General features: G+C 38.8%; 1 protein-coding gene across 1 annotated transcript in view; it reads right to left on the bottom strand.

Annotated features, from left to right (window-relative positions):
* Positions 1–13,804, bottom strand: part of LOC141410495 (neutral amino acid uniporter 4-like) — a 30,303-nt gene that overhangs the window by 2,451 nt on the left and 14,048 nt on the right. Inside the window, 4 exon segments of the mRNA XM_074055411.1 lie at positions 322–513; positions 9,731–9,819; positions 9,821–9,897; positions 12,905–13,006. Of these exon segments, the coding sequence (XP_073911512.1) occupies positions 322–513; positions 9,731–9,819; positions 9,821–9,897; positions 12,905–13,006 (460 nt within the window).

The following is a 13,804-nucleotide window of genomic DNA, read 5'->3' on the forward strand; positions in this document are numbered from 1 at the left end:
TGCTGTGAAAGAGTTAGTTTACTGTCCAGTCTGAATGCTCTACCAACCCAACAGCATACTCGGCACTATTCTTAAGAATACGGGGATGTACTTTCTGGCTCTTCTTTTAACAATTATCAAAACTGAGATACTAGCAGAGGACTCAGAGCTCTGCTTCTTCTACCTCAAGCCAGAGGCTAATCATGTTGAAGTCGTATTTGGAGGAGGGCTTGGTTGAGTGTCAGATGCAACCTTAGGACTAGGTAATAATAATCTAGGTAATAAAATCTAGGTAAAAATCTAGGACTAGGTAATAATCTCTTCAAACAGTTACGTATGTACCTAGCAAGAAGCCAACAACTCCAGTGAATGCTATAGAAGTATTTTTCAGGACCATCCGTATGTTGTAATGCTCCTTTGAAAATGTAAGGACTTCAGCCAGAGGTGGTAGGATCAGGGCCAATGTGCTGCTGCTCACAGCTCCAACAAAGGAAATCACAATGTCTAACCGAGGAATGAGAATTGCTCCAGCACCTAGAAAACAGAAATACATGCTCTTCTAAATTTAAATGTTTGGCACTTACATGAATACTAAATGTAGATCTTTTCGATACAGTAAATGTAATTAACAGAAGTCAGATTCTAAACTACTGCTTGTGGAAAAATATTTTGCTCTGAGTGATGAAAGAAAACAAACTAGAACAGAGAGTGATCTTTCCTGGACTGTCACTTGTGAACAGTTTAACTTTATTTTTCCACTGTAAGTAAGTTCAGGTAGTTTATTTCCAAAGCATTTCCATTATTCTGCCTCCTACACAGCTCATTCTACAATACACAAAACAGGTGGTATGGTTTGAGTAAGTAAGAGATAGTTTACAATAGAATTCCAATTAACTGATATAAAAGCAACAATGGAAACAGCAAATCACAGTTATGCAAACACCACTATAATCACTGAGCAAGAAGAGTTGCTGAAGGAGACTAAAACTTGTGGTCAAAAACTGGATGAGTTAGATATGGTGGTGCACAACTTCAAGCCTAGCACTAGAGAGACTAAAGCAGGAGGACTGCTAGTCAAGGCCAGCTTGGGCTACACAGCAAGATGCTGTCTCCAAAAAGTCAAAGGCCTAGGATGTGGTTCAGTGGTATAGCACTCGCCTAGCATGCCCAAAGGACCTGGATTGGATCTCCAACCCTACGATGAAAAAAAAAACCGAATAAGGATATTTACAAACTCTGAAAGTATCTTCCCTAACACACTAACGATAAAAGGAAAACAGTTCTTTGGAGTACAGAAATATGTCAGAGACCACCTTAACCAAGTTATCAAAGCTAACATAACCAATAAGAGATAGAGGTACTGGGATGTAGTACGTAGCATCAGTCTTGTGGTATTTTTGCTAAACATGCCTAACTTTAAACCAGGTGTGGTGCTGTACATCTGTAATCCCAGTACTTGGGAAGATAACACAAAAGGACCACAAGTTTGAGGCCAGCCTGGGATATACAGTCAGACTCTGTCTCAAAAAAGGAAGAAAAAAAAAAGGGTTAATTTTAATCACAAGAAAAGCACCAGAAAAATCCAAACTGAAGGAAATTCTACAAAAACTACTGACATTTCAAAAGCATCAAGATCCAGAAAGTCAAGGACTATCAAGATTAGAAAAAACTAAGAAGACATGACAACTAAATTAAAGTGGAACCTCAGAGTCACTCCTGGACCAGAAAAGGCTATTACTGGTAAAACTACAGTAAGGTCTATAAATTGTAGCATTGTATCCATGCTATTATCCTGGTTTTAGTAACTGCATTATGGTTATACACCTGTTAACATCAGAGGAAGTTAAGGGTTTATAGTAACTCTACTTAATTTGACAACTTTCCTATCTAAATTACTTCAAATTGAAGTCATTTTTTTCAGTAAGTCAAGTTGTGCTTAAAAAGTACTATTATAATTTCTTTGTGTTTGGAGCCTTCCAAACCCTCTTTTCTAGCTCTTCACGAAATATGTGAGTTGTTATAAACTACAGTCACTTTACTGTACCATAGAACATTAGAATTTACTCCTCCTACCTAATGGCATACTCCAGTATTGTGAGCAGGATTATCTTTCCAAGTCATTCACAAGTTTTCTGTTAAGTTTTAATCTGCTGCTTTCTTGATGGTATCTTGATCTTACCAAAAGGTACCCATAGCAGATGTGCAAAAACCTAGTCTTACATTCTTTCTTCAATTCATCCTTAAATCATCTGCTGAGTGGTTTACTGAGGGTTTGGAGTGTGTTCCTCTGGAAGCTGTGGACATTACCGGTGCCTCCAGACATAATCCTGCCACCATGCTGCTTCTCTGACGTCCAATTACGCAGCTGGCAGCTAGCTGTCCATGCTTGTCTCCCACTGCTACCATTTTCTCTCTAATCCCTGTTATCCTGCTCTGTATTTCTAAGTCCATTTCCTTTTGTTTCTCAACACTTCTACCTTCTTTGTCTTTTACTAAACATTCTGTGAGATATCTATATGTCTACACCTATACATACAGTTTAATTTGTCCTTTTTGTAATTTAATCTTGATTTACAGTCTACTGGTTTCTCTATTTGTTAATTTTTGTTCATGAGTTTTTTAATCCCTTCTCCTTGTAACTCTCCATGTTTTTCAAGAGGATGTAGGATTAATTTGGAACTAAGTTACCACTGTATTTTTCATAGAAACTGAAGCTATTACTTACCACTTTCTGTTCAAATTGTTTTGGAAGCTAGTCATAAAACTGTTTTGAAATTACAAATCTAACTTCATACCTATACGGCTAAAAGTCACATAAGGCCAGATAAACATAACCAGAACCTCACCATCCAAAACAACTTTCCATTTGGAATCTACTTTTTCTCAGTGATCTTTTTCAATAATCCAAGCTATCAGTAGTAAATTAAGAGAAATAACACTGGAAACCATCTGGAGGAACACTGTGTAACTGTAGTATTTACACGCTTAATTTCTATCATCAGACACTTTTAAGTCATGTAATAGTATAATTACAGTGAGATAAAGCCATTCTGTAAAACACTATATAAGCAACAAATCTTTGTTACAGAAAAGGCTCAATATTTGATGTTATTAGTATACTTTCACCAAACCAAACATATAAAACTCAAATGAACAAGAACAATAAATCAAGGGATAATTTAGTCATTACAAAAATTCACTACAGGATTATGTTTTAAATAAGTTGTCCCGTGTCATCTACACACAACTAGGTGAATAAAATTGTTTTTAAAATAATAAAATACGTAATTTAAGCAGCTTCACTTTAATAAATGCAACAATAAAAACTTAAAGCAGTAAGGATTATAACCAGTTCTCTAATTGATGGCCAAGCAAGAAGGAATCAGTAAGTTTCCTTTTGTAACAACATAGTAATCACAGACATGAGAAGAAATAAGGCTTAGTAGAAATACAGCATATAAGAAATAAAGGAATTCTTTAGGCTATCAAAAATAAATCTTAATTTTAAATTAGCTAAGGATGCATTTCTCAGCTTGAGGCTTAAAAGTTAAATAACTCTAAATTCAAGTTATTGAAAATATACAAACTAAAACCAAAAGATTGCTGGTTCACAGGCTCTGATATGCAACTGCAGAGAATTAAATGAATGCTCTCATTAATTTATTATTAATTTAAAAGAATTGCATTGCTTTTTGAAGCTCACTTCCAAAGTTCCTAAGACTTGAGACTGTTTTGGTCTTCTCTATATAGGCCTGCAATGCATTTAGTAGGTGACACATATTAACATTAATCCATCATATGGATAACCTTACATTTAAAAAACCCAACTTGGGAAATCGGTTGTTGGCTGATTCTTTCTCTCAAGGTTGAATACAGAAGTTGGCCTTGAAATACTTGGATAACTCACTTTCCCTCTTTGTTCTTTCATCATAGTCAGGTTGAGAATCTTGACAGCTTAGCTCTGTCAAGAGGAAAAGTTACACCAACGGAGGACTAGCTATAATCCAGTAACCATCTTCAACATGTTCTCTAGAACATAAGCTTTACAAAGGCTTTTATCTGTTCCCTCGGTATCTCTAGAGTGAAGAGAACTTGGGACATACTCAGCATGCAGTAAATACCTGTTGGATTAATAAATGACTTTGGTAGACACCCTTCATTTCAAATCTAACATAATTCCTATCAGCCATCTTCATACCACAGGCAGTTTAGGCCAGATCCCCCATTACAGGCAACTTTAATATCAGAAGTTGATTACTAAGAGGTTGTGAGGATATACGAATCTTCTTTTTCAGTGTCCTCACATTTACTTAGATAGTTATGACTGACTGATTTGGTGCCTCTTGGTGAATCCACTCTTTCCTAAATACCTTCACGTAGGTGCCAACCTCCTTGAGCTTGGCCCACTGACTACCAGGACATCACGGAAGGCAGCTGGATCTCTTGCCACTACACATCAGTTTTTTCCCACACTGTTCAGACTCCGAGCTCTAGCAGGCTACAGATAGGGACTCAGACTTGGGCTCTATCCTGTTTAAGGATTTAAAAAATGAAGTCCTAGTACAATTATTTTAACAAATTATAAAATGCCTACCTACCCCATCGCCTCTTTTCCTGCCCAATGCACATTTCACAAAGAATGCCACACCAGACAAAGGCAGTCATCTTACTGCCTCTCAGCATGAAAACCTAAGCCTTTCATATTCACTAGTAGAGTTTACAGGTGGTCAATTGATTTAGCATGTGAACATATTCCAAGCCAGTACTTTTCAAATTCTAGCTCACACACAGTCGTGTGTTAGGATACCAATCCATAGGCTGTGAGGAGTTTTTCCTAATGCTATAGCTGGGGACAGAAAACACCAGAATAATTTTTATTTAACCTTTCACTTATTTCAGTTATTTTATGTGTGAACGCACGAACATGCAGAAACTCAGACACAGACACACTGGGTTTTTCTATAAAACTTATCTTCCTTTCTTACTATGGGTTGCAGTTCAAAAAGCCACTGACTAAAACCAAGTAAGTAGGCAAAGTAATTGTGATGGGAAAAGGTAAAAAGAATGGATCTTGTTTTTGACTGGTGAAAAGAAAAAAAAAGAAGGAAAAGAAAAAAGCCATGCTCAGTGGCTTCACCTGTAATTCTAGCTACTGGGGAGGAAGAAAATCAGAGGATTACAGCTCCCTGCCAGTCCAGGCAAAAAGTTCTTGAGCCCCCATCTCAACCAACAGCTGGGTGTGGTGCTGCCCACTTGTTATCCCAGCTAGCAGAAAGCACAAATAGGAGGATCAAGGTCATAAAGGGAAACCCTATCCCAAAAGCGACCAACATAAAAAGGGCTCTCAGAGTGGCTCAAGTGGTAGAGCACCAGTGTTGAAAGCATGAGGTCCTCAGTTCATCCCTCCCGTACAGGGGTGGGGGAAGCACAAAACGAAAGTGAAAAAAATGAAACTACAACAAAAAGAAACAAAGAAAAGTCTCTGCTCCTATGATGTATATCACCACCTGAGAGGCCTCCTTAAGACAGAACACAAATGCTATTTGTTATTCCTTCTGCTTACGACATGCTCCCAGCACTTTTAGCTTAAAGACAGGGTCTCGTGTTTTTGCCTGGGGTATTCTGGACAGTGATCCTATTTGTGCCTTCTGTGTAGCTGGGATTATAGGAATGAACTACCACATGGAGCTTTTATGTTGAGATGGTGTCTTGCTAACTTTTTGCCAGGTTGGCAGCACACCCTCTCAATCTTCATCTCCCAAGTAGCTGGGATTACAGACGTGAGCCACCACATCCAGCCTAAAAGGTGCAGTGTTTAACAGTAGAGCACAAACTGATGCTGTGCTGAAAGTAGGCCATTTGTGGTACTGCCCCCAGGCGAACTGCTTTTTTCTTTCCCCTGCTATTTCGGTTACTGCTATACTTTGGTAGGTGTCCCCCAAAGGCCCATGTAGTAAAAGCTTAGTCCCCAGCTTGGCACTTTTAGGAGGCTGTGAAACCTGTAAGAGGTGGGGTCTTGTGGGAGGTCTTCAGGACATGGGGGGAGGCTGCCTTTGAAGAGGCAGAGGAACACAGCCCCTTCCTCTTCAACTTTCCCACTGCTGGGCCGTGAGGTGAGTGGGTGGCTTCACTTTGCTGTCTCTCATCATGATGTGTTGCCTCAACACAGGTTCAAAGCAACAGAGCCAATTACCCGTGGACGGAAATTTCTAAAACTGAAAGCCAAATAGATTTTTTCTTACCTTTTCACTTTATAAGTTTATTTGAGGTATCTGTTGAAACAGAAAGTAAGTTACTTTACAGAGAAACTTGGAAAAACACCGCTAAAACACTACTTGATTAGGACTAGAGGCCGTGTCTTGTTCACACGGGAAGTGCTTTTAAACCTGAACAGTATTCAGTAATTCTGCACCAAGTGCCTCCCGGGTGTGAGTCATCATCTAGATGGCAGGACGATGGGGAACACAGACCCGGAAGGTGCAGAGCCCATCCTCGCACCCTAAGGTTCTATCTAGCTCAGAATCATGAATTTGCCTCATTATCACCTTTAAATCACACTCTTCACTTCACATGCCAAATTTATTACGTTGAACAGTGTTGCTCATAAACAGTGTTTTAAAGAGATATGTCAGAGAGATTGAGAATATCAGTAACTTGGAGCTTCTCTAAGCCACACTTCCTTTACCCTAGTGTTTCTCTCCAATTCAATCTTTCCTTGAAGAATACCCTTACAGATGCAGACTGTCAATCAGTTTGGCCTCAAAAGCTGTTTGGCGTCTCTTGACATTAGTTCCCTCGGTCGCTCTGGTGATGGCCATCCTCTTTCACACTCAGTGGTACACTGTGCCTTCCATGGCCGCTTCAATTAAACATGGGAAGAGAAGGCAGGAAGCATATTATGACAAGAATCTCAGACAGTACCCCAGGGTCACTGTAGTCACTCTCACGTTATAGAAGGCTGTAACTACAAGAACCTGCACTCTACTCCAGTGCAGCCACGTACTGTGTTGTCCCTCAGGTGAATATTAACAGTCCCACAACTGCAAGCCACACAAAGCGTGTCTCCATCGTTAAGTAATGAACAGGAATTAGCGAACAGAAGTTCTCTGAAAGGAAGTATTTATCTTGACTTGCTTTCCCGTTTGCCCCAGGTTTTTATTATTTCTTACAATAATATTTGTAGGCTTTTTTCTAGATGAAAAATCAAGAGACTTGCTAGACTTTCCTTGAGTGCAACTATGACCTAACAGTCTCCTTGTAATTGAGAGCACAGCTAATTCCATTCTAACAGGAGATTCAGAGGACCAGAGAGGAGGTGAGAGGTGCGGAGGGGCTGCGGCAAAGAGAAGGGCCACTTGGAGCTACTGCAGGGACCCTGTTACCCCAAGACTGAACTCCCCCTATTCTTGTCCACTGCTCCTTCATGTTTTTAGCTGTCTGGGGATAAGAATATCTTAACTTGAATGGGTCCATACTTCCACTTCAGTCCCTTCTCTGATAAGATTTTCCTTAAATGCTTTTGAGAATAAGAGAAACAAAAAATTCCGAGATTGTTTCTACCTACATTTTATATTTGACATTCAAAACGCCTGTTTAGGGCTTGGCACAATGACTCATGCCTGTAATCCCTGGTTCTTAGGAGGTGCAAACTGGGAGGATTGCAATTTGAGGACAGCCAAGCAAAATGCTATTGAGACCCCATCTCAACAAATAATCCAGATGTCACGGTGTGTGCCTGTGATCTCATCTACATAGGAGGACTTAAACACTGGAATCATGGTCCAGGCTGGCCTGGGCAAAAGCACAAGACTCTATCTGAAAAATAACTGAAGCAAAAAAGGTTGGGGACATGGGTAAAGTGGTAGAGCACCTGCCTAGCAAGCACTGGGCACTGAGTTCACCGCATTACAGCCAAAAAAAATTTTTTAAGCCTGTCAATTTTCTTAAAAGAATACATACAAATGGCCAACAAATATATGAAGAAAATGCTCAGTGAGATTATACCACCTTACTCCGTTTACAGTGGCTATTACCAAAAGATGAGAAGTGCTGGCAAGAATCTGCACAACACTGGCAGCCACTATGAGAAACAGCTCAAAGTTCCCCCAAAAAAACAAAAATACAACTACTGTGCAAACCAGCAATCCAGTGCTTGATACATCAAAAAGACACCTGCTCTCCCATGTTCATTGCAGCACTATTCACAGTAGCCAGGATGTGGAATCAATGGTCATCAACAGACAAATGGATAAAGAAAACGTGCTATCATATACATACTTAATATAATACTATTTAGCATAAAAAGCATGAAATCCTGTCAATCATGACAAGCATGGACCTGCAAGACAGTATGTTAAATAAGAGGTACAGAAAGAAAAATACTGCATGACCTCACTGGTAACGGGATCTAAACAACTGATCTCACAGAGTGGAGAGTAGAACACTGAGAAGAACAGGGGGGCTGGATGAGGAAGGCAGTCAATGGGTGTAATGTTACTGCTTGCTAGAGAGTAGGTTCTGGTGGTCTATGGCATAGCAGGATGTATTAGTTGGGCTTCTGCATCACTATGATCACATTACCTGAGAGACAACGTAAAGGGAGATTTATTTTAGCTCATGGTGGGGACAGTGTGGTGCAGCAGATCGTATCATGGCAGGCAGGAAGCAGAGCAAAGGGGGTGCAAGAAGGGATCAGGCCATCAGCGACCTACTTCCTCCAACTAGGCCCTATCTCCTACCTTTTACAACCCCATGATGCCATCACTGTATGCATCCATCAAGGGACGGATCCACTGATTAGGTCAGAGCCCTCACGAGCTAATCATCTCTGGGAACACCCAAGGTGTGCCTTACGAACCCAATGAAACTAACAATCACAGAGAGTGAGTATAATTAATAATCATGCATTATATATCTCAAAATAGTTTCAAGCAAAAAAATCTAAATGTACAAGCATGGAGAAATAATGAAGGTTTAAGGTGATAAATTTGTCATTAACTTTAGTTGACCACTGCCTCATGTGTGTGCAATCAGGACATCACATTTTACTTCATACATACACAAAAGTACTGTCGATCAAAAAACCAAAGTAACAAAATACTTGTCAAATTTAGCATGCTTTTTAAGATTCAGTCTAAATGATATTATGTCTGCACAGTATTCAAAAAGATGAGCTATACTACATTTCTTAGCCATCACTCTTATACTAAATTGTTGATTAAAGCATCTAGTCCCTCCTAAGCTTCTTGTTCATATTATAAAGAGGAAAAAAGCACATTTGAAGGATTCAAAATGATATAATGGGTTAATTAAATGGCTGCTAAACAACTATGTCTTATTTATAGCAATGACTCCAGCTTGTACCATATTTCTAACATTTGAAACATGTCTCCATTTTATAATAAATGAAATAATTTATAAGATAATTTATTTTATTAGAAATGCACAGTGTTTGGTTTTTTGGTAGCAAAGGAAGTTATTAATATTTTTATTAAAGTGTCTTCATACTGGATGAACCCATGCTCTGCTTCTACACTTGCCTCAAATTTAGAGTGACTTACAATTTTTAAATCCTTTTTTAAAAGAATCCCAGAGGGATTCATAAATGGTCTCCTCTGACAATTATGAAAAAATTCTAGGTTACACAAATAAATCACACTAAAAACTTTAAATGTTTAAATTATACATCCATCAAATATTGGTCTATCTATAAAATATGTGAACTAGAATTCACAAACTTATATTCACCTACCACACATCCTGGGAAGATTTAAAGTTATACTGCCTTTGATCTCATCATGAAAACACATGTATCCTAAAGTAGCCAAGGTAACATACAAAGCTGACAATCCCCATGCCAATGCTCAATGCTTGAGGAAAGTGTTTTGATTCTTTCATTTGGTTTTCCAATGGAAGGACCTAAAAATAGGATAAAATTATTTTTTGAAGGACACAGGATACAAATATCTCAATATAACAGCGTCTCATATATACAAATTGGTCTACACACAAATTTTTTCTTTGAAAACGACACATATGATTGTTAGGTATTTTTCTAAAACCTGCTCTTAGCAGACAAACTTATCAGTTTTTTAAGTAACCTTTTTATTTTACAGTAAGTTACATTTACAAAGAAGTTGCAAAGACACAGAAACCTCATACACACCCGACACAGCTTTCCTGCTGTTAACCTTTCCTATTACCCTGGCATGAACAGCACTGGGACATGACTGGTAACTGAACTCCAAACTTCATTTGAATTTCATTAGTTTTCCACTAATGCCTTTTCTCTGTTTCAGGCTCTCATCCAGAAAAATCACCTTGCTTCCTTAGTCTCCTCTGGTCTATGAGTTTCTCAATCCTTTCTTCTTGTTCATTACCTTGACATTTTTGGAGCAGTATTAGTTGTTTTGCATTGTGTTTCTAACATGGGTTTGTCTACACTTTCCTAGTCACTAGACTGGTATTACAGGTTTTAGAGGACACCACAGAGAGAAAGCGCTCTTCTCATTAGACATGTTATCCTGATGGTAACCTACCTGTTTCCCAGGATTCTCTGTTGTAAAGCTACTTTTCTTCTCCCTCCTCATACTCTCTTTATTGAAAGTGAGTCTCTAAATCCAGCCCATATTTCAAGGACTAAGGGGGAATGAACTCCCCAAAAGAGTTTCCTCTTTTTCAGCTCTGCATGAACTACTTGGGAGTCTTTCCCATGTGTTTGTGTAGGTTAGCATGGACTTGCATGGATCTGTTTTACACATCAGGCTAACACCTGATACTCTTTTATTCCTATTGTGCAGCACTGTGAATTCTCCCACAAAGGCTCCTGTGTCCTTTCACAGGCCTCCACTTTTGTTTTGGAGCACTTTCCCACTTTATAGCACAAGAAACTCCACATTCATCTTACTTATTTGCTTCCACCCTAAATCAGACATTTTTCTCCAAAGAAGTATGGTTGACTTTGGAGAATGGTGCTTAAAAATCAGATCTGGGTGCTGGTGTGCTTGTTCCTACCAGGTGTCACTGCTTGTAGGCCTCAGGAGACAGAGGTAGGTAATGTACTCATGTCTGCTGACCCACGGACACATCTGTGACTATTTCCATGCATACACCTATACTACTGTTTGTCAGTTTTAGGAAGACCAATAGATGACTTTCATTGTGTTAAAAAAAACTTTTAAAGAAAGTCAGTAAAGGCTAAAAAGAAATAAAGTTTTTTTCAGCTAATCTTCAGAGGGTTTGGTCATACAATTTGATCCTATTAATGAAAACCCTGTGTAATTACAATAGCAAGTATTTACTTAAGTGTTTACAATATGGTAGGTATTATTCTAACAGCTTTGCAAGCAGCATCTCACAGTCATCAGTACATCCCAATATGATAATAACTCTACTATTATCCCCACTTTTCCTGAAAGTAAGTTAGTTATTAAGAGCACAACAGATTGAAGAAGGAGGGTGATTCTGTGGAGACCTTCCAGATCCCATCAGGGATGAATGTGCCAGTGCTGTTAGAAAAGAAAGGGGGGGAGGAAACTAACATTTCCTGAGGCTCCTCTGTGACACACAGCATTGCAGGTGTTGTATGTATAATATGCTTTCTGGAACAGACTGGAGAAATAGGAAAGAAGAATCAGCATGCCTGAATAACTGACAGAATGGGGAATGAACAACAGAGTGAGAAGGATTTACTGCGATGTTTCAGCACAGTTAAAGATAACAAAAAAGGACAATGAGAAAGTGAAGCTGGATCTGGATGAGAATGTATGTGATGGACTCTGAAGTTGTTGAATCTGAGATGTCAGAGACAATGCTTAACTAGAAATTTCCAAGAGTTAACTAAATACTAGAACTCACCAGTTAAACACAAAAATTAAAATTAAATAGATGTGAAAATTCTCTAAAGGAGAACTCAGAGAGCAAAACCCCATGTCAAATGGTATATATCTTTTCAATCTATTCTGTCTGGGGTTCAGATAGATGATAGATAGACAGAGAGACAGATAGGTATTTATAGCAATTTTGCTCCCATACCAAATCAAACTATGGAACAAAGTAAATTCAAATAGTTTACTTTCCCCAAATCTACAAATTCTAAGTTATATACAAAGTGGAAGAAACTTAAATGGATATTTAAGAGCTTTAGGATGCCTTTATCTCTTAGCATTAGCTTTGGGGTAACAATGTTTCTCAAAAAAAAAGAAAAGAAAAGAAAGCCTGACATGCACACATCTAAAGGGAGAATTTGTATTTGACTTTCATATGACAATAACTCTGTCAAATAATCTAGCCTATAAAATATGACACTTGGGATGTGCTTGAATATGTGGGATATGGATAAAATTGAATTGGCCATGACTTAAATTTTTGAAGCTGGGTGTTATGTACATAGAAGACCATAATACTACTCTCAAATTTTGACAAGGTTTGAAATTTTCCATAGTACAATGTTAAAAACCATCTAGTCTAATACCATTATTCTATTTATAAAGAAAAAGAATTAGAGACCCTGAGTTATATGTTTAAGAGCAATCTACTGGTCAGTGGAAGAATGATCAAGTCTGTCAACACCAGATTGGAAATAACATTCTAGAAGTAAAGACAAGTGAAACAAAAAAGGAAAACATTAGTCAGGTACCTGTGGCTCATGCCTGTAATCCTAGCTACTTGGGAGGCTGAGATTGGGAGGATCACTCACGGTTTGAGGTTAGACAGGGCAAAGAGTTTTTGAGATCTCATCTCCAAAATAACCAGAGCAAAATGGACTGGAGGTAGAGCTCCTGCTTTGCAAGCATGAAGCCCCAAGTTCAAATCCCAGTCCCACCAAAAAAAAAAAAAAGGCAGGAGAACATGCATTTTTATGTGGTTTCACTATACAAATCCTAGTGTTGAGTTTTTTTAAATAATAATAAACACTTATTCTTACCACTCCTATGCCTTCAAAGGCAAATACAGCAGTACTACCAAAAAAAAGTGGGTATTTTTTCCAACCAGCCACTACTGGAAGATTGTGGGGATCTGGCATGTTCTGCAGAAAGGAAGGGGGAAAGACAGATTACATTTTTACTTATTTTTAAGAATTTAAAATGGAAGCAAAATCATGTTCTCCTGGGCTTCACAGCAGCAAACATGGGTTACAAAGTGAGTATTTCTTTCAATAAACACAGTAAGCATCCTATGTTACATGTGGCTAAGCTGTTAGGATTAATTGCCAAAGCAACTGTTTCCCTCATGCCCACACATTCCATCTAACTGAATGCTCCTGATTATCTGTTCTACCTGCAATCCAGGCTGTGCACTGGACAAGGCTCCTATCATAACAGGAAACACACAAGCAGCTCAGGTCTCAGGTACCCACTGCTGCTGCTGTCTCCACTCCATCACTGCTCCCTCGGTTCTCCATAGCACCTGGTCCTGACCTAGGCTTTCTATCTCACAACTCTGCTGCTCCCCAGAACAGGTCTCTTCCAGCTTCATGTTTACTCTTTGACATGACAGTTGTTATTACCCTTAGTATTTATCTATATATGCCCTCACACTGCCTTTGACAACTTGGCCCCGACTCACAGCCTCACAAATCTAGACAAACTCACAAATAGCACACCTTATTCAAGATCTGTAGCACCACAATGACTACTTCTTCTAAATACCCCAAGTCTAGACCCTACCTCCCCACTATCTTGAGTTCACTGTCTTACCTAATCAGAAGTAAAATTCAAGGCCAAGGGAAGACCGAAGTGTAAAAGCACTTGGATAATTTGGGGAATAAAGAGGTCGGTACACCTGAAGCATACATAGCACTGTGTGACATAACTTAGTGACACAT

Source organism: Castor canadensis, chromosome 15, assembly GCF_047511655.1.
Source record: "Castor canadensis chromosome 15, mCasCan1.hap1v2, whole genome shotgun sequence".
Lineage (NCBI taxonomy): Eukaryota > Metazoa > Chordata > Mammalia > Rodentia > Castoridae > Castor > Castor canadensis.